General features: G+C 37.7%; 1 protein-coding gene across 4 annotated transcripts in view; it reads right to left on the minus strand.

Moving 5' to 3' along the window:
• Window positions 1-1,182: 1,182 nt before the first annotated feature.
• Window positions 1,183-21,718, minus strand: part of RPS6KA6 (ribosomal protein S6 kinase A6) — a 190,157-nt gene continuing 169,621 nt past the window's right edge. For all 4 annotated transcript variants that reach the window (XM_045085573.1, XM_045085574.1, XM_004776042.3 and 1 more), the window contains 2 exons: window positions 3,125-3,265; window positions 1,183-1,487 (listed from right to left, as the gene is read on the minus strand). In XM_045085573.1, the coding sequence (XP_044941508.1) occupies window positions 1,362-1,487; window positions 3,125-3,265 (267 nt within the window). In that variant the 3' untranslated portion in view covers window positions 1,183-1,361. The remainder of the gene's footprint in view (window positions 1,488-3,124; window positions 3,266-21,718) is intronic.

Genomic DNA, 21,718 nt, shown 5'->3' on the forward strand with positions numbered 1-21,718 from the left:
AGTGCTCAGTAACTAACTTTTTCTCTGAATCAAACAAAATAAAACACACAGCAGATAGTACATTTAGCACATACAAATAGTTCACTTATATTTGCTAAACAAAACTGTAATATCCTCCAGTTTACATTCATGAATTTCTGTCAGTAGTAGTAGTAATAGTAGTAGTAATGGTATTTTCTTCAACAACATGAAAAGATTCTTTAAAATTCCATCATTTAGAGAAAACAATATATATTACCCAGTGGTTCTGAATCATAAATTTAATAACAAGAGTGAATCTGTCAGACTTTTTTTATAAATACGATTAAAAATGTGTTTAGATGTTGTGTTAATCATTAATATTGCTTCCTTTTCAAAATGTCAGTTTATCTCTTTGTAGCATTGTCTAAACTATACTGAAATGCATTTTGCTGTATCATGTGTGCTAAGTCCACTACAATAAAGTTTAAACTATATTGCCATAGGATTCAAGGTAAATTAATATGCTATATTGTAATTCAATTTTGGAAGTCCAAAAAACAACAGTGTAGTGTATTATAAAAGGGACAGATGAGTAAATCCAACTGATTAACTTGAAACCCAGCCCATGTGTCATGAAGTTAGTAGCAACACATGTATTTTATTTTCAAAGGCTTAACTATAACCCACTTAGTAGATTACAACACCAACATAAAGCCTTTGTCTAAAAAATTCTTCAATTGCACTATAATTCCCTTAGATGTCATATTTACAGAGGACTTATGGAAACCACTATTTCTAGATAAGGACATTTATGGGCAATATACAGGTCTGTCTGCACACATAATTTGTGAATTAATTCTGTAAAAACTTTGGCACCAACCATATCAGGAGTTCATATATTAGCACAAATGAATGTAGTCCTTTGGTTGTACACAATAACAAGCTTCTACAATACATTTCTTGTTTGTTTTTCTTTTTAAAAAAGCCCATTCTTCAGGATCTGGTGTTAAAAAATAATTGGCATTGCTTGGCATTATGCTATTATATTTGCATCCTGATTATTGGTAATGATTCCCCAAATCATTTTATGAGACCAGAAAACTAACAAAGTAACTTTATTTGAAAGGAACTTTACAAGTTAGTGTGCAGAAAAATTTTTAGACTTTGTAGACAACAATTATATACTTAAACACTTGGGCACTACTACAAAACAATACTGTATGACTACTGTGGACCTGTGTTTTTTTTTTTTTTTTTTAATCTCATCTCCCTAAAAGAGGAGGTTTAAACAGAATATTCAAGTTATGTAGCAGAATATGATGCTTTTGATATAAGATTAGGAAAAAAAGCCACAGTTAATTTTTACTTTATCCAGGATGGCTGAGGAACAACTAGAAATCTTACAGGCCAGTTGATGTTCGTTTTTTCATGCTCCGTCGTTGAGCTAAGTTTGAAGCAGCAACAGGCTCAAGGACTGGTTGAAAGGTCTTGTGAGTCAGGGCAGAATATGTGGTGACCACTGCTCCCTAAAATAATGAGAAATAAGACAAGTCGAATAACAATATTTGGATGTAAAAAATTCCATATTACTATTTGTTTATAAAGATTTTATTTATTTGACGGAAATAGTCAAGAGGAACACAAGCAGGGGGAGTGGGAGAGGGAGAAGTAGGCTTCCCGCAGAGCAGGGAGCCCGATGTGGGGCTCCATCCCAGGACCCTGGGATCAGGACCTGAGCCGAAGGCAGACGCTTAACAACTGAGTCACCCAGGTGCCCCCAAATTCCATATTATATCATGAGAGATTTAACTAGAATACAACTTTATTTCTGAGGAAAATGACTGCATATACTTGATCTATGCATTAATGTTCCCTTCATGAATTACTACCTGCTTACTTGTATATTTTTTTTATTTCAGTGATTATAATTCTTACATATTTTTAAAACATTAAAATGTATTCTTCCTGTCAGTCTTTCATCATGCATATAATTTGTTTTAAACATTTTAAGAATTTTGTTTTTAATAGAAGTTTTTATACTTAAGACATGGAACATAATGTGATGTACATATACATAGTCCAGTGATTATTATAGTCAACTAACATATCTTCTCCTTACATAGTTTTCATTTTTTGTGATAAAAGCATGTGAAATCTACTCTGTCAAATTTCCAGTATTTAATACAGTATTATTAACTATTGTCATCATGCTGCACATTAGATACCTATACTTATTCATCCTACATAACTACAACTTTGAACTTTGACCAATATATCCCCATTTTTCCCTCTTCCCTGCCTCTGGTAACCACTCTTCTACTGTCTGCTTTTATATATTTGACTTTTTAAAAATTCCACATTTAAGAGAGATTATATATTTATTTTTTTTTCTTTCTGTGTCTGGCTTATTTCATTTTCCATTTCTTCCAGGGCCATCCATGGTGTTGCAAATGGCAGGATCTCCTTTTTTAAAGTTGAATAATATCCCACTGTATATATGACCAGCACTAGTCATTTATCCTCAAAGAGATCTCTGTGCTCCCCTTTTCAGTGCAGCCTTATTCATAACAGCCAAGACAGGGAAAGAACCTAAGTATGTATCAACAGATAAATGCATAAAATACTAAAATCTTAAAAAGGTTCAATGTCTATAAATATGGAAACCTGTGCCAATGGTTATTAATTTAGGAACCAATAACAATATTTTCTTTCCATATGAAACTTGCACTTAGTACACTTCTAGTCCCATTGTCTCAAGAGCAAGTCAAATACAATAAAAAAATTTTTATTTATCAAGAGAAAGGCAATAGGTAGAGAAGAAGAGTAACAAGAATCCATGGTGGGGGCGCCTGGGTGACTCAGTGAGTTAAAGCCTTCTGCCTTCAGCTCAGGTCATGATCTCAGGGTCCTGGGATTGAGTCCTGCATTGGGCTCTCTGCTCAGCAGGGAGCCTGCTTCCACCCCTGCCCCTGACAGAAAGTCATCTATATAAATAAAATCTTAAAAAAAAAATCCATGATGGTTATCTAAAAACAAAAATAAAAACAAATCTATGAATATATCTTTGAAGAATAAAAGTATTTAAGGTAATTATATGTGTGTCAGTGAATGGCATGCAGGCTTTATTAAGTATTTAGGAGATGCATAAAAGTATTTATTTTACCTTAATGACATCTGATGTATCATTTCTATTTGGCTGATCATTCAGCAAGCGGTTTCTGTGGGTTATCCACGAGTGTTTTAATACTTGTTCTGTAGTGTACCGCTGATGTGGGTCCATATGTAGCATATGGGAGAGCAAATCCTAAATTAAAATGAAAAATACATATATAGACATATATGAAACCATATGCCAGCAAAGGTTTTAGTAAAATATATTATTTCACATTTTCTTGATATATGTAAGCATCAGTAGCTTTGTGATCTGTTTTGTTTGATGTACACAAAGGGAAAACCACACTTATACTTTGCATAGTGAAGAATAAATTCTGTCAGAATCTTCAAAAAGAGTTTTGATATATGGTAAACTCTTAGCTGTCATTTCTAAATCGGAAGATACCAAATCTGTGGAACTGGAATGTGGTTAGTGAGGGAGGAAGAAAATGTAAAGTAGCAAGGGTTATCCTGGAATGTGCTGAATAGTCGAGGAGAAGAGAGGCATTGGTCTTTGCTGGTAAGCTAGGCCCTAAAATACACAGGTATGTATAGACTCATACAACATAGAAGGGAAGGTCCCATGCTGTTAATACACTCAATAGCTGAGGGTTTAGGTATAAAACACTAAAAAGAGCAAACATAAATCTAAGGTTGGCAGCTGACTGCAAGCATTCTAGTGGTCAGAGTATCATAAGTTTCTTGCAGACTAACTGTAAATATACTTACTTTATCTCTTATGATGACAAGCTGTAAGTATAATACAACTTGATAATAAAACACAATTTTAAATAGAAACTACCTCTACCAAGCATCTTTTAGAAAAAGGAAAAATAAACTCTCCTTAACAAGCATCATCTAAAAAAAAGTCATCATTTGTGAACGTTTCATCAACAGCATAAGCAGTGACACTAAAGACTCTATGTAGTAACATCAGAAATTGAAGAATAATCAAATTATGTAGGAGAATAAAACAATAAAAAAAACCTACTGGAAAAAGGACAAATATAAAAAAAAATGAATGAGGAAGTAATTTAGAAAACAACAAAAATTACTTCAATAAAACAGACCTAACTGATATTCATAAAAAATGATAAAAGCTCAATAGTCGGGGGAGGAGTCAAGATGGCGGAGAAGTAGCAGGCTGAGACTAATTCAGCTAGCTGGAGATCAGCTAGATAGCTTATCTAAAGATTGCAAACACCTGCAAACCCATCGGCAGATCGAAGAGAAGAAAAACAGCACTTCTGGAAACAGAAAAACAACCACTTTCTGAAAGGTAGGACTGGCGGAGAAGTGAATCCAAAGCGACGGGAAGATAGACCCCGGGGGGAGGGGCTGACTCCCGGGAAGAGGCGGAGCAACAGAGCACAAAATCAGGACTTTTAAGTCTGTTCCACTGAGGGACATCGCTCCAGAGGCTAAACCGGGGTGAAGCCCACGCGGGGTCAGCGTGGCCTCAGGACCCGCAGGGTCACAGAAGGATCGGGGGTGTCTGAGTGTCGCAGAGCTTGCGGGTATTGGAAAGAAAAACCGGCTACAGAGACAGAGCCGACAGTAAGCTCACAGCTCGGTGTTACCTTGAACCAGCCACAGCCTCGGTGAGCTCGGAGCGCGGCCGGAGGTCAGGCAGACGGGAGTAACTGGGCGCTGTTCTCTGAGGGCGCACTGAGGAGTGGAGCCCCAGGCTCTCGACTCCTCCGGGCTGGAGACCAGGAGGCCGCCATTTGTATTCCCGTCCTCCGCGACTCTACGGAAAGCGCTCAGGGAACAAAAGCTCCTGAAAGCAAACCCGAGCAGATTACTCAGCTCGGCCCCTGGTAAGGGCGGTGCAATACCGCTTGGGGCAAAGACACTTGAGAATCACTACACCACGCCCCTCTCCCAGAAGATCAACAAGAAATCCAGCCAAGACCAAGTTCACCTACCAAGGAGAGCAGCAGAATTCCAGAGGAGGAGAAAGCAAAGCACGGAACTCATGGCTTTTACCCTGTGATTTTTTTTTGTCTTGCAGTTAATTTAATTTTTTTCTTTTTCATTTTGTTTTTCCTAGCCTTCTGGTAAAATTTTTTTTAACTTTTACCCTATTCTTTTTTAGCGTTTCTTAACTAGTTTATCTAATATATATATATTTTTTCTTTATTCATTTTCTTTTCTTAAATGCTTTTCTTTTTTTCTTTCTTCCTTTTTGAACCTCTTTTTATCCCTTTTCTCCCGCCTCACGATTTAGGATCTCTTCTGATTTGGTTAAAGCATATTTTCCTGGGTTGTTGCCACCCTTTTACTATTTTACTGGCTCCTTCATATACTCTTATCTGGACAAAATGACAAGACGGAAAAATTCACCAAAAAAAAAAAAAAAGAACAAAAGGCAGTACCGAAGGCTAGGGACCTAATCAATACAGACATTGGTAATATGTCAGATCTAGAGTTCAGAATGACAATTCTCAAGGTTCTAGCCAAGCTCGAAAAAAACATGTAAGATATTAAAGAAACCCTCTCGGGAGATAAAAAAGCCCTTTCTGGAGAAATAAAAGAACTAAAATCTAACCAAGTTGAAATAAAAAAAGCTATTCATGAGGTGCAATAAAAAATGGAGGCTCTAACTGCTAGGATAAATGAGGCAGAAGAAAGAATTAGTGATATAGAAGACCAAATGACAGAGAATAAAGAAGCTGAGCAAAAGAGGGACAAACAGCTACGGGACCACGAGGGGAGAATTCGAGAGATAAGTGACACCATAAGACGAAACAACATTAGAATAATTGGGATTCCAGAAGAAGAAGAAAGAGAGAGGGGAGCAGAAGGTATACTGGAGAGAATTATTGGGGAGAATTTCCCCAATATGGCAAAGGGAACAAGCATCAAAATTCAGGAGGTTCAGAGAACGCCCCTCAAAATCAATAAGAATAGGCCCACACCCCATCACCTAATAGTAAAATTTACAATTCTCAGTGACAAAGAGAAAATCCTGAAAGAAGCCTGGGAAAAAAAGTCTGTAACATACAATGGTAAAAATATTAGATTAGCAGCTGACTTATCCACAGAGACCTGGCAGGCCAGAAAGAGCTGGCATGATATTTTCAGAGCACTAAACGAGAAAAACATGCAGCCAAGAATACTATATCCAGCTAGGCTATCATTGAAAATAGAAGGAGAGATTAAAATCTTCCAGGACAAACAAAAACTGAAAGAATTTGCAAACACCAAACCAGCTCTACAGGAAATCTTGAAAGGGGTCCTCTAAGCAAACAGAGAGCCTACAAGTGGTAGATCAGAAAGGAACGAAGACCATATACAGTAACAGTCACCTTACAGGCAATACAATGGCACTAAAGTCATATCTCTCAATAGTTACCCTGAATGTTAATGGGCTAAATGCCCCAATCAAAAGACACAGGGTATCAGAATGGACAAAAAACCAAAACCCATCTATATGTTGCCTCCAAGAAACTCATGTTAAGCCCGAAGACACCTCCAGATTTAAAGAGAGGGGGTGGAATAGAATTTACCATGCTAATGGACATCAGAAGAAAGCAGGAGTGGCAATCCTTTTATCAGATCAATTAGATTTTAAGCCAAAGTCTATAATAAGACATGAGGAAGGACACTATATCATACTCAAAGGGTCTGTCCAACAAGAAGATCTAACAATTTTAAATATCTATGCCCCCAACGTGGGAGCAGCCAACTATATAAAGCAATTAATAACAAAATCAAAGAAACACATCAACTATAACACAATAATAGTAGGGGACTTTAACACTCCCCTCACTGAAATGGACAGATCATCCAAGCAAAAGATCAAAAAGGAAATAAAGGCCTTAACGACACACTGGACCAGATGGACATCACAGATATATTCAGAACATTTCATCCCAAAGCAACAGAATACACATTCTTCTCTAGTGCACATGGAACATTCTCCAGAACAGATCACATCCTCGGTCCTAAATCAGGACTCAACCGGTATCAAAAGACTGGGATCATTCCCTGCATATTTTCAGACCTCAATGCTCTAAAGATAGAACTACCACAAAAGGGTGTTTGAAAAGTAACCAAATACATGGAGACTAAACAGCATCCTTCTAAAGAATGAATGGTTCAACCGGGAAATTAAAGAAGAATTGAAAAAAATCATGGAAACAAATGATAATGAAAATACAACGGTTCAAAATCTGTGGGACACAACAAAGGCAGTCCTGAGAGGAAAATATATAGCGGTACAAGCCTTTCTCAAGAAACAAGAAAGGTTTCAACTACACAACCTAACCCTACACCTAAAGGAGCTAGAGAAAGAAAAAGAAAGGAACCCTAAGCCCAGCAGGAGAAGAGAAATCATAAAGATCAGAGGCAGAAATCAATGAAATAGAAACCAAAAAAACAATAGAACAAATCAACGAAACTAGGAGCTGGTTCTTTGAAAGAATTAATAAAATTGATAAACCCCTGGCCAAACTTATCAAAAAGAAAAGAGAAAGGACCCAAATAAATTAAATCATGAATGAAAGAGGAGAGATCACAACTAACACCAAAGAAATACAAACTATTATAAGAACATAGGATGAGCAACTCTACACCAACAAATTTGACAATCTGGAAGAAATGGATGCATTCCTAGAAACATATAAACTACCACAACTGAACCAGGAAGAAATAGAAAGCCTGAACAGACCCATAATCAGTAAGGAGATTGAAACATTCATTAAAAAACTCCAAACAAGCAAAAGCCCAGGGCCAGAAGGCTTCCCGGGGGAATTCTACCAAACATTTAAAGAAGAACTAATTCCTATTCTCCTGAAACTGTTCCAAAAAATAGAAATGGAAGGAAAACTTCCAAACTCATTTTATGAGGCCAGCATCACCTTGATCCCAAAACCAGACAAGGATCCTATCAAAAAAGAGTGCTATAGACCAATATCCTTGATGAACACAGATGCGAAAATACTCAACAAAATACTAGCCAATAGGATTCAACAGTACATTAAAAAGATTATTCACCACGGCCAAGTGGGATTTATTCCAGGGCTGCAAGGTTGCTTCAACATCCGCAAATCAGTCAATGTGATACAACACAGCAATAAAAGAAAGAACCAGAACCAAATGATACTCTCAATAGATGCTGAAAAAGCATTTGACAAAGTACAGCATCCCTTCCTGATCAAAACTCTTCAAAGTGTAGGGATAGAGGGCACATACCTCAATATCATCAAAGCCATCTATGAAAAAACCACCGCAAATATCATTCTCAATGGAGAAAAACTGAAAGCTTTTCCGCTAAGGTCAGGAACATGGCAGGGATGTCCATTATCACCACTGCTATTCAACATAGTACTAGAGGTCCTAGCCTCAGCAATCAGACAACAAAAGGAAATGAAAGGTATCCAAATCGGCAAAGAAGAAGTCAAATTATCACTCTTCACAGATGATATGATACTATATGTGGAAAACCCAAAAGACTCCACTCCAAAACTGCTAGAACTTATACAGGAATTCAGTAAAGTGTCAGGATATAAAATCAATGCACAGAAATCAGTTGCATTTCTCTACACCAACAACAAGACAGAAGAAAGAGAAATTAAGGAGTCAATCCCATTTACATTTCCACCCAAAACCATAAGATACCTAGGAATAAACCTAACTTTAGAGGCACAGAAGCTATACTCAGAAAACTATAAAGTACTCATGAAAGAAATTGAGGAAGACACAAAGAAATGGAAAAATGTTCCATGCTCCTGGATTGGAAGAATAAATATTGTGAAAATGTCTATGCTACCTAAAGCAATCTACACATTTAATGCAATTCCTATCAAAGTACCATCCATCTTTTTCAAAGAAACGGAACAAATAATTCTAAAATTTATATGGAACCAGAAAGGACCTCGAATAGCCAAAGGGATATTGCAAAAGAAAGCCAACGTTGGTGGCATCAGAATTCCGGACTTCAAGCTCTATTACAAAGCTGTGATCATCAAGACAGAATGGTACTGGCACAAAAACAGACACATAGATCAATGGAACAGAATAGAGAGCCCAGAAATAGACCCTCAACTCTACAGTCAACTAATCTTCGACAAAGCAGGAAAGTATGTCCAATGGAAAAAAGACAGCCTCTTCAATAAATGGTGCTGGGAAAATTGGACAGCCACATGCAGAAAAATGAAATTGGACCATTTCCTTACACCACACACATAAATAGACTCAAAATGGATGAAAGGCCTCAATGTGCGAAAGGAATCCATCAAAATCCTTGAGGAGAACACAGGCAGCAACCTCTTCGACCTCAGCCGCAGCAACATCTTCCTAGGAACAACGCCAAAGGCAAGGGAAGCAAGGGCAAAAATGAACTATTGGGATTTCATCAAGATCAAAAGCTTTTGCACAGCAAAGGAAGCAGTTAACAAAACCAAAAGACAACTGACAAAATGGGAGAAGATATTTGCAAACGACATATCAGATAAAGGACTAGTGTCCAGAATCTATCAAGAACTTTGCAAACTCAACACCCAAAGAACAAATAATCCAATCAAGACATGGGTAGAGGACATGAACAGACATTTCTGCAAAGAAGACATCCAGATGGCCAACAGACAAAAGAAAAAGTGCTCCATATCACTCGGCATCAGGGAAATACAAATCAAAGCCACAATGAGATATCACCTCACACCAGTCAGAATGGCTAAATTCAACAAGTCAGGAAATGACAGATGCTGGCGAGGATGCAGAGAAAGGGGAACCCTCCTACACTGTTGGTGGGAATGCAAGCTGGTGCAGCCACTCTGGAAAACAGCATGGAGGTTCCTCAAAATGTTGAAAATAGAACTGGCCTATGACCCAGCAATTGCACTACTGGGTATTTACCCTAAAGATACAAACGTAGTGATCCAAAGGGGCAGGTACACCCGAATGTTTATAGCAGCAATGTCCTCAATAGCCAAACTATGGAAAGAACCTAGATGTCCATCAACAGATGAATGGATCATAAAGATGTGGTATATATACACAATGGAATACTAGGCAGCCATCAAAAGAAATGAAATCTTCCCATTTGCGACAACATGGATGGAACTAGAGCGTATCGTGCTTAGCGAAATAAGTCAAACTGAGAAAGACAACTATCATATGATCTCCCTGATATGAGGAAGTGGTGATGCAATATGGGGGCTTATGTGGGTAGAAGAAGAATCAATGAAACAAGATGGAATTGGGAGGGAGACAAACCACAATCGAATCTTAATCTCACAAAAAAACTGAGGGCTGCTGGGGGGTTGGGTTGGGAGAAGAGGGTGGGATTATGGACATTGGGGAGGGTATGTGCTTTGTTGAGTGCTGTGAAGTGTGTAAACCTGGTGATTCACAGACCTGTACCCCTGGAGATAAAAATATATGTTTATAAAAAATTAAAAATTAAAAAAAAATTACATATACTATTTCAAAGAGAAAAAAAATACGTAATGGTCCAAGGACTTCTACCTCTAGTTAAAATAGAATACTAGAGGCTGGATTCACCCACCTGTTTGATACAACACTCCCCAACATACACACATATACACACCACGCACGCACACGCACCCCATAAAATATAGGAAACAACAGTTTTTCAGAGATCAGATATTAAGCGACACAGAGAAGTGATCCCTAAGAGATGGGAAACCAATCAAGTAAGCCTTATGATTGCCCAAACTTACTACCTTGAGTGTTTTCAGGCTTTTGTATAGGTAAGAGAAACGCAGGCAGTGCCTGGTAGCCTCCTTGAGTGGTTGAGACAGAATTCAGAGTCAGGGAAGACCAAGGCAGAGTTAGCAGAGTTAGTGTCTGTTTTTGTGCCAGTACCATTCTGTCTTGATGATCACAGCTTTGTAATAGAGCTTGAAGTCCGGAATTCTGATGCCACCAACGTTGGCTTTCTTTTGCAATATCCCTTTGGCTATTCGAGGTCCTTTCTGGTTCCATATAAATTTTAGAATTATTTGTTCCATTTCTTTGAAAAAGATGGATGGTACTTTGATAGGAATTGCATTAAATGTGTAGATTGCTTTAGGTAGCATAGACATTTTCACAATATTTATTCTTCCAATCCAGGAGCATGGAACATTTTTCCATTTCTTTGTGTCTTCCTCAATTTCTTTCATGAGTACTTTATAGTTTTCTGAGTATAGCTTCTGTGCCTCTAAAGTTAGGTTTATTCCTAGGTATCTTATGGTTTTGGGTGGAAATGTAAATGGGATTGACTCCTTAATTTCTCTTTCTTCTGTCTTGTTGTTGGTGTAGAGAAATGCAACTGATTTCTGTGCATTGATTTTATATCCTGACACTTTACTGAATTCCTGTATAAGTTCTAGCAGTTTTGGAGTGGAGTCTTTGGGTTTTCCACATATAGTATCATATCATCTGTGAAGAGTGATAATTTGACTTCTTCTTTGCCGATTTGGATACCTTTCATTTCCTTTTGTTGTCTGATTGCTGAGGCTAGGACCTCTAGTACTATGTTGAATAGCAGTGGTGATAATGGACATCCCTGCCATGTTCCTGACCTTAGCGGAAAAGCTTTCAGTTTTTCTCCATTGAGAATGATATTTGCGGTGGTTTTTTCATAGATGGCTTTGATGATATTGAGGTATGTGCCCTCTATCCCTACACTTTGAAGAGTTTTGATCAGGAAGGGATGCTGTACTTTGTCAAATGCTTTTTCAGCATCTATTGAGAGTATCATATGGTTCTTGTTCTTGCTTTTATTGATGTGTTGTATCACATTGACTGATTTGCGGATGTTGAACCAACCTTGCAGCCCTGGAATAAATCCCACTTGGTCGTGGTGAATAATCTTTTTAATGTACTGTTGAATCCTATTGGCTAGTATTTTGTTGAGTATTTTCGCATCTGTGTTCATCAAGGATATTGGTCTATAGCACTCTTTTTTGATGGGATCCTTGTCTGGTTTTGGGATCAAGGCCTCATAAAATGAGTTTGGAAGTTTTCCTTCCATTTCTCTTTTTTGGAACAGTTTCAGGAGAATAGGAATTAGTTCTTCTTTAAATGTTTGGTAGAATACCTGTGGAAGCCATTTGGGCCTGGGCTTTTGTTTGTTTGGAGATTTTTAATGACTGTTTCAATCTCCTTACTGGCTATGGGCCTGTTCAGGCTTTCTATTTCTTCCTGGTTCAGTTGTGGTAGTTTATATGTTTCTAGGAATGCATCCATTTCTTCCGGATTGTCAAATTTGTTGGCGTAGAGTTGCTCAGAGTATGTTCTTATAATAGTTTGTATTTCTTTGGTGTTAGTTGTGATCTCTCCTCTTTCATTCTTGATTTTATTTATTTGGGTCCTTTCTCTTTTCTTTTTGATAAGTCTGGCCAGGGGTTCATCAATCTTATTAATTCTTTGAAAGAATCAGCTCCTAGTTTTGTTGATTTGTTCTAGTGGTTTTTTTTTGTTTTGTTTGTTTCTATTTCATTGATTTCTGCTCTGATCTTTATGATTTCTCTTCTCCTGCTGGGCTTAGGGTTTCTTTCTTGTTCTTTCTCCAGCTCCTTTAGGTGTAGGGTTAGGTTGTGTACCTGAGACCTTTCGTGTTTCTTGAGAAAGGCTTGTACCGCTATATATTTTCCTCTCAGGACTGCCTTTGTTGTGTCCCACAGATTTTGTACCGTTGTATTTTCATTATCATTTGTTTCCATGATTTTTTTCAATTCTTCTTTAATTTCCCGGTTGAACCATTCATTCTTTAGAAGGATGCTGTTTAGTCTCCGTGTATTTAGGTTCTTTCCAAACTTCCTTTTGTGGTTGAGTTCTAGCTTTAGAGTATTGTGGTCTGAAAATATGCAGGGAATGATCCCAGTCTTTTGATACCGGTTGAGTCCTGATTTAGGACCGAGGATGTGATCTATTCTGGAGAATGTTCCATGTGCACTAGAGAAGAATGTGTATTCTGTTGCTTTGGGATGAAATGTTCTGAATATATCTGTGATGTCCATCTGGTCCAGTGTGTCGTTTAAGGCCTTTATTTCCTTTTTGATCTTTTGCTTGGATGATCTGTCCATTTCAGTGAGGGGAGTGTTAAAGTCCCCTACTATTCTTGTATTATTGTTGATGTGTTTCTTTGATTTTGTTATTAACTGGTTTATATAGTTGGGTGCTCCCACGTTGGGTGCAGATATATTTAAAATTGTTAAGTCTTCTTGTTGGACAGACCCTTTGAGTATGATATAGTGTCCTTCCTCATCTCTTATTATAGTCTTTGGCTTAAAATCTAATTGATCTGATAAAAGGATTGCCACTCCTGCTTTCTTCTGATGTCCATTAGCATGGTAAATTCTTTTCCACCCCCTCACTTTAAATCTGGAGGTGTCTTCGGGCTTAAAATGAGTTTCTTGGAGGCAACATAGAGATGGGTTTTGTTTTTTTATCCATTCTGATACCCTGTGTCTTTTGACAGGAGCATTTAGTCCATTAACATTCAGGGTAACTATTGAGAGATATGAATTTAGGGTCATTGTATTTCCTGTAAGGTGACTGTTACTGTATATGGTCTTCGTTCCTTTCTGATCTACCATTTGTAGGCTCTCTCTTTGCTTAGAGGACCCCTTTCAAGATTTCCTGTAGAGCTGGTTTGGTGTTTGCAAATTCTTTCAGTTTTTGTTTGTCCTGGAAGATTTTAATCTCTCCTTCTATTTTCAATGATAGCCTAGCTGGATATAGTATTCTTGGCTGCATGTTTTTCTCGTTTAGTGCTCTGAAAATATCATGCCAGCTCTTTCTGGCCTGCCAGGTCTCTGTGGATAAGTCAGCTGCCAATCTAATATTTTTACCATTGTATGTTACAGACTTCTTTTCCTGGGCTGCTTTCAGGATTTTCTCTTTGTCACTGAGACTTGTTACTTTTACTATCAGGTGACGGGGTGTGGGCCTATTCTTATTGATTTTGAGGGGCGTTCTCTGAACCTCCTGAATTTTGATGCTTGTTCCCTTTGCCATATTGGGGAAATTCTCCCCAATAATTCTCTCCAGTACACCTTCTGCTCCCCTCTCTCTTTCTTCTTCTTCTGGAATCCCAATTATTCTAATGTTTCGTCTTATGGTGTCACTTATCTCTCGAATTCTCCCCTCGTGGTCCAGTAGCTGTTTGTCCCTCTTTTGCTCAGCTTCTTTATTCTCTGTCATTTGGTCTTCTATATCACTAATTCTTTCTTCTGCCTCATTTATCCTAGCAGTGAGAGCCTCCATTTTTGATTGCAACTCATTAATATCTTTTTTGATTTCAACTTGGTTAGATTTTAGTTCTTTTATTTCTCCAGAAAGGGCTTTTATATCTCTCGAGAGGGTTTCTCTAATATCTTCCATGTCTTTTTCGAGCCCGGCTAGAACCTTGAGAATTGTCTTTCTGAACTCTAGATCTGACATATTACCAATGTCTGTGTTGATTAGGTCCCTAGCCTTTGGTACTGCCTCTTGTTCTTTTTTTTGTGTTGAATTTTTCCGTCTTGTCATTTTGTCCAGATAAGAGTAAATGAAGGGGCAAGTAAAATTTCAAAAGGGTGGCAACAACCCCAGGAAAATATGCTTTAACCAAATTAGAAGAGGTCCAAAATCGTGAGGGGGGAGAAAGGGGATAAAAAGAGGTTCAAAAAGGAAGAAAAAAAAAAAAGAAAAAAGAAAAAAAAAAGAAAAGAATTAAAAAAAATACACCTAAAAAATATAAAAAAGAAAAAATATATATATTAGAGAAACTAGTAAAAAATCGTTAAAAAAGAAAAAGGTAACAGTTTAAAAAAAATTTTACCCGAAGGCGAGAAAAAAAAACAAAGAATGAAAAAGAAAAAAATTAAATTAACTGCAAGACTAAAAAAAAATCACAGGGAAAAAGCCATGAGTTCCGCGCTTGGCTTTCTCCTCTGGAATTCTGCTGCTCTCCTTGGTATTGAAACCTCACTCCTTGGTAGGTGAACTTGGTCTCGGCTGGATTTCTTGTTGATCTTCTGGGGGAGGGGCCTGTTGTAGTGATTCTCAAGTGTCTGCCCCAGACGGAATTACACCGCCCTTACCCGGGGCCGGGGTGAGTAATCCGCTCGGGTTTGCTTTCAGGAGCTTTTGTTCCCTGAGCGCTTTCTGTAGAGTTCCGGAGGACAGGAATACAAATGGCGGCCTCCTCGTCTCCGGCCTGGAGGAGTCGAGAGCCCAGGGCCGCACTCCTCAGTGCGCCCTCAGAGAACAGCGCCCAGTTACTCCCGTCTGCCTGACCTCCGGCCACGCTCCGAGCTCACTGAGCCTGCGACCGGTTCAAGGTCACCCTGAGCTGCGAGCTTAGTGTCGGCTCTGTCTCTGTAGCCAGCTTTCCCGTTCCAATACCCGCAAGCTCTGTGACACTCAGATACCCCCGATCCTTCTGTGACCCTGCGGGACCTGAGGCCACGCTGACCCCGGTGGGCTTTGCCCTGGGTAGCCTCTGGAGCGATGTCCCTCAGCGGAACAGACTTTTAAAAGTCCTGATTTTGTGCGCGGTTGCTCCGCCGCTTGCCGGGAGCCGGCCTCTCCCCCCGGGGTCTATCTTCCCGTCGCTTTGGATTCACTTCTCCGCCAGTCCTACCTTTCAGAAAGTGGTTGTTTTTCTGTTTCCAGAATGCTGTTCTTCCTCTCTTCGATCTGCCGATGGATTTTCAGGTGTTTGCAATCTTTAGATAAGCTATTTAGCTGATCTCCGGCTAGCTGAAGTAGTCTCAGCCTGCTACTTCTCCGCCATCTTGACTCCTCCTTCGCATTTTTCATTTTTTTAATCTCTTTTATCTCTCTGGTAAGGGTCTCCCTGAAGTCTTACATTCATTTCTCAAACACAGCAAGTATCTTCATGATTGTTGCTTTAAATTCGCCATTGGGCATATTACTTATATCAGTTTTGCTTCGATATCTGGCTGTGACCTTATCTTGTTTCATTTGAGATGAATTCCTCTGTCTTGGCATCTTGTCTAAATCTCTGTCTTCTTCTTTGTGTTAGAAGAACCTGTTATGTGTCCTGCGCCTGAGATTAGCTTTACACTGAATAGGTCATATAGTGTCCAAGAGGTCATATATGTGCTGCAGAGAGTGTCTCTAGTGTGTGTTGCAGGGACAGTGCTGCTCTGTTCTGGCTGTTTTATCCTTCAGGCCAGTCATCTGAAGAGTCTCTCCTTGTTTGGAGTGGGCAATGTTTGGTCCTTGGGCAGAGCTGAACTTTACTTAATACAAGCATTTATAGAAGAAATTTTACTCTAATATCTTCTTTTGCTACATCCCACAAGTTTGGAATATTGTGTTTTCTTTTTCTTTTGTTTAACGAAATATGATTTTCTGTTTTATTTCTTAATATACCATTGCTTGTGCAGTAGTGTGTTATTTAATATTTACACTATTAAATATTTAATACTTACATTGTAGATTTTCCAGCTTGGTTTTATTGTTGATCTTTAGTTTTGTACCATTGTGGTTAGAATATACTTGATAAGATTTCAGCCATCTTAAATTTATATTTGTTCTGTCTCTCTTTATGTGATTTAACCAGGGGTTTCTTCTGTACTTGAAGAAAATGTGTATTCCACTTTTCTTAGATGGAAGGTTTTAACTGTATCTTCTAGAACAACTTATGGTGAAGTATGTGTCAAGTAAAAAATGTTTTTGTTGGAAAAAAAAAGTAACTGAAGGTACTCCTTTAAAACAAAGTATATCAGAGTGGAAATGAATGGGGGATGGGTGAAACAGGACTTAAAAGTACACATATAATGATGAACACTGAGTAATGATGTATAGCAGTGCTGAAGCACTATATTGTACACCTGAAACTAAGATAACATTGTTAACTATCCTGGACTTAAAACTTATGCTGAGTGAAATAAGTCAAGCAGAGAGAGTCAATTATCATATGGTTTCACTTATTTGTGGAGCATAACAAATAACATGGAGGACAAGGGGAGATGGAGAGGAGAAGGGAGTTGAGGGAAATTGGAAGGGGAGATGAACCATGAGAGACTATGGACTCTGAAAAACAATCTGAGGGTTTTGAAGGGGCAGGGGGTGGGAGGCTGGGGGAACCAGGTGGTGGGTTTTGGAGAGGGCACGGATTGCATAGAGCAATGGGTGTGGTGCAGAAAACAATGAATACTTTTACGCTGAAAATAAATCTAAAAAATTAAAAATAAATTAAAAAAATAAAGAAATATGCTTGGCAAAAATATAAAACAAAATAAAAGCTATGGTACTAGAAGTTCTAGAAGAATTTCTTTATAATTTAATATAAACAGTATAAATTTATTATATTATAAATTTAATATAATAAATATATTATTTATATTATATAAATAATATAAATATCATTTATATAAATAATATTTATTTAATATAAATATTATAATTTAATATTAACAGTGTTAATATAACAGTGTTAAACTGTTCTGCAATATAGATCAGGTAAAGGTAAGTTTTAGTATACTTAAATTTCATATTATGTAAAAGAACTGTGTGAATAAGAACACCTTTGCTGTTATTATTTATTTTATTTTTTAAAGATTTTTTAAAGATTTATTTATTTTACAGGGAGAGAGAATACAGGTAGGCAGAGAGGCAGACAGAGAGAGAGGGGGAAGCAGGCTCCCCACTGAGCAGACAGCCCCATGCAGGGCTCGATCCCAGGACCCCGAGATCATGACCTGAGCCGACAGCAGAGGCTTAACCCACTAAGCCACCCAGGTGCCCCCTTTGCTGTTACTATTAAAGATTTATAGACCTCTCTTTCATTCTCCTCACATAAGGCAAGCTAATAAAGCCTTTCTTTCTCTAGAAAATCTCTAATTGTGTAGTAGAATGAAAAGAATGCTGGACTGAAAATCAACTCCAGCTCTCTCATTTGTTGGTTTGTGATCATGGGTAAGATAAATTCTACACATCTTGGTTTATCTAACTACACAATGATGTACCAGGTCCCTTCCAGATCCAGAAATCTATTACTTAAATAAATACATACACAAAGGCTCTTATACTTGAACATTCAAGCCAAAATGAAAAATAAATATTTATGTAAAACTTGGCCACTTACAGAAAATTTACAGTTATTCATAATAGGACAATATTTATCTTTGTATATGGACAGAAAAATCTCACTGTGTAAATTAAAATGGAAGATGTATCTGAAGAAAAGATTAGTTTCTGAAAAAGTATTCAATTAAGTATTTATTATGCTAAGTGTGTTAGGAAATGTAAAAATGAGTATGACATTTAAACACTGAGAAGGGAGAATAAAAATGCACACAGATAGAGACAAAGGAGAATGTGTTAAGTGCTCTAATAAAGTACATACAACATAGTAATGGGAACACAGTAGAAGAGAAGTAGAAGTTACTTTTTTTACAGGAGGCAAGGGAAGAGGTCATAAATAGTTGTCCCGTAAGAAATTCTACTGGTTGGGGCGCCTGGGTGGCTCAGTGGGTTAAAGCCTCTGTCTTCAGCTCAGGTCACAATCCCAGGGTCCTGGGATCAAGCCCTGCATCAGGCTCTCCATTCAATGGGGAACCCACTTCCCTCCCTCTCTCTGCCTGCCTCTCTGCCTGCTTGTGATCTCTGTCAAATAAATAAATAAAATCTTAAAAAAAAAAAGAAATTCTACTGGTCAGTTCTTTGTTGGTTAAAGGTCTATATACTTGAAATAAGTAACACATTGTTAACTTAAAATATTAGAAAATTTAGATGGAACAGTTTTCTAATTAATCAGGTATTACTGTGTTTACATGGGGTGACACCATGGGATTTTAATTACTCTTGCCTCTTCTATCTTTGCTTTGTTTACAAGATACTTGTCTTCCCTGTTTCACAAAAGGGAAGCAGTAAAATGCCAGTGTTCTTGAAGCCTGCAGTTTGGAGGCGAGGACTTAGTTGAAACTGTTGTAGCAATAAAGCACACAAAGCTATCACACTTCAACCCCCGCCCCCCCCCCGCCCCATTTAACTGAATGAACAAAGTTTATGAACTCTGCATGGACAGGAGGCAGACAGAATCATCTTCTATATAGTTCTGGCAGTGGCATTCACCAATAGCCAGAGCATTTAAAGGAAAAAAAGTAGCTTGCAATGAACTGCAATTAAGTAAAGCAACTGTCAAGAGATGATAGCAAGCCAAACCATGAGACTCTTAACTCTGGGGAAATAAAAACTGAAGGTTGTGGAAAGGTAGGTGGGTCGGGGGAATGGAGTAACTGGGTGATGGACATTAAGGAGGGCACGTGATATGATGAGCACGGGGTTTTATATGCAACTAATGAATCACTGAACACTACACCAAAAACTAATGATGCCAATTACATGCTGGCTAACTGAATTTAAATTAAAAAAAAGAAAAAGAAAAGAGATGATAGCAGATGCCACAACTCCCACAACTGAGGTGGACTAGTTTAAGGAGTTATGGGCAACTGAATAATAGTCTACCTTTATCACTAATTCAAAACAAACAAAGATAAATCAAACTGTTAAAATGTATAAGATATAGGGTTTTTTAGAAGGTTCACATAGTTCTTTGCTCAGCATTTGCCACCATTTTCAGAAGTTTCAAAGATAGAACTAAAGTGACTTGATCCATAAAAAGGGAATACATGAAAGACCTTGTGAAATATTTCAATATCCCCCAATATCTTTTCCTGTGTTAATTACTCCAGAATATCACATTAAAAGAGGAGGTGAGAACAAAACTTAACTTTAATATGTATTATTATTTTTTTTAAAGGGGGAGTGAGAGAGGGAGAAGCAGGCTTCCCACTGAGCAGGGAGTCCAGTGTGGGGATGGATCCCAGGACCCTGGGACCATGACCTGAGCCAAAGGCAGACGCTTAACAGAATGAGCCACCCGGTGCCCTTGTATGATTACTTCTTAAGCACTAGAAAGACCCAAACATAAAACACATGGAACATGGAAAACTGAAATCTAAGCATAATTGTCATATGAATCTTTATTTCAGGATTACATTCACTGCTTATTTTTTTAAAAGAAATGCAAGAGGATCATATCTATAGCTTTAAACATTGGAATTACTCCTTGTAATGCATGTAATGCATTTCTGTAATGCATTTTCTGACACACAAACTGGTTGACTAGAACATACATGTATTTAATGAATAATACTAATAGTTTTAATCACTTTACATGGAGAAATATGACAAATTATAAATAAAACAAGCTGCAAAGAAATGGAATTTTGAAGAATTCAGTCCCCAAACTTTATGGATGAGAAAACTGAAGCAGCTAGCCAACAGATCAAAAACTAATAGTATTCCTGGCTTCCAATCAGGTGTTTTCTCTACTATACCACACAGTACATTTGTGTCATAGCTAAGATCCAAACACATTTTTGGATCATAGCTAAGATCCAAACACATTTTTCTAATGTTTAAAAGGCAATTACAATAAAATCCCTGATTTACTTACTCTATAACAATTAAGTTATGAGATTTCCTCCATAATGTACTCTACAGATAAGCTACTATTCTTGAGACAGTTATGTTTTATAATCAGCAAATATTAAATATAAGCAATTCCTTTAGTCTTAAATTGTTTTCTACTTCAAACTGTAGCTTAAAAGCTTTAGGACCCTATAAGCCACATGCTGACGACCTTTGGATTTTTGTCTTAAAACTCAAAATTTTTAAATTATTAATGTTAAGAGTTCATAGTCAAGGTTTGATCAATGTTTTTTTCCATTAATTAAATAAGGTCAGTTACATTGAAACTCTACTGCCTACTACAGCAGCCACTAGCCGTATGTGGCTATTAATCCTTAAGGAAGATGTGGTCCATATACACTATGGAGTATTATGCCTCCATCAGAAAGGACGAATACCCAACTTTTGTAGAAACATGGACAGTACTGGAAGAGATTATGCTGAGTGAAATAAGTCAAGCAGAGAGCGCCAATTATCATATGGTTTCACTTATTTGTGAGCATAACAAATAGCATGGAGGACATGGGGAGATAGAGAGGAGAAGGGAGTTGGGGGAAATTGGAAGGGGAGGTGAACCATGAGAGACTATGGACTCTGAAAAACAATCTGAGGGTTTTGAAGGGGCAGGAGGTGGGAGGTCGGGGTACCAGGTGGTGGGTATTATAGAGGTCACGGATTGCATGGAGCACTGGGTGTGGTGCAAAAATAATGAATACTGTTATGCTGAAAATAAAAAATAAATTTTAAAAAATGTGGGTAGTACAACTTGTGATGAGTATAGCATAATGTAGAAACTTATTGAATCACTATGCTGCATACCTGAAACTAATGTAACATTGTGTGTCAACTACACACAAATAAAAAAATTAATGACAAAGAAAAATATTTTTTAAACATGTGGGTAGTCCAAATTTACATGGCTTCTAAGTATAAACTACACACCAGGTTCTGAAGACTTAGTATAAAAAAAGAATATAAAATATATTACTAATTTTTTTATAGTGGCTAGATATTGAAATGATATATTATGGATATACCAGGTTAAATAAAACATTCTTAAAATTAATTTCACCATGGGGTGCCTGGATGGCTCAGTTAGCCTTTGCCTTCGGCTTAGGTCATGATCTCAGGGTCCTGGGATTGAGCCTCACATCAG

The sequence above is a fragment of the Mustela putorius genome, unplaced genomic scaffold (genome assembly GCF_011764305.1).
Source record: "Mustela putorius furo isolate JIRA1106 unplaced genomic scaffold, ASM1176430v1.1 tig00000870_pilon_pilon_pilon, whole genome shotgun sequence".
Classification (NCBI taxonomy): Eukaryota; Metazoa; Chordata; class Mammalia; order Carnivora; family Mustelidae; genus Mustela; species Mustela putorius.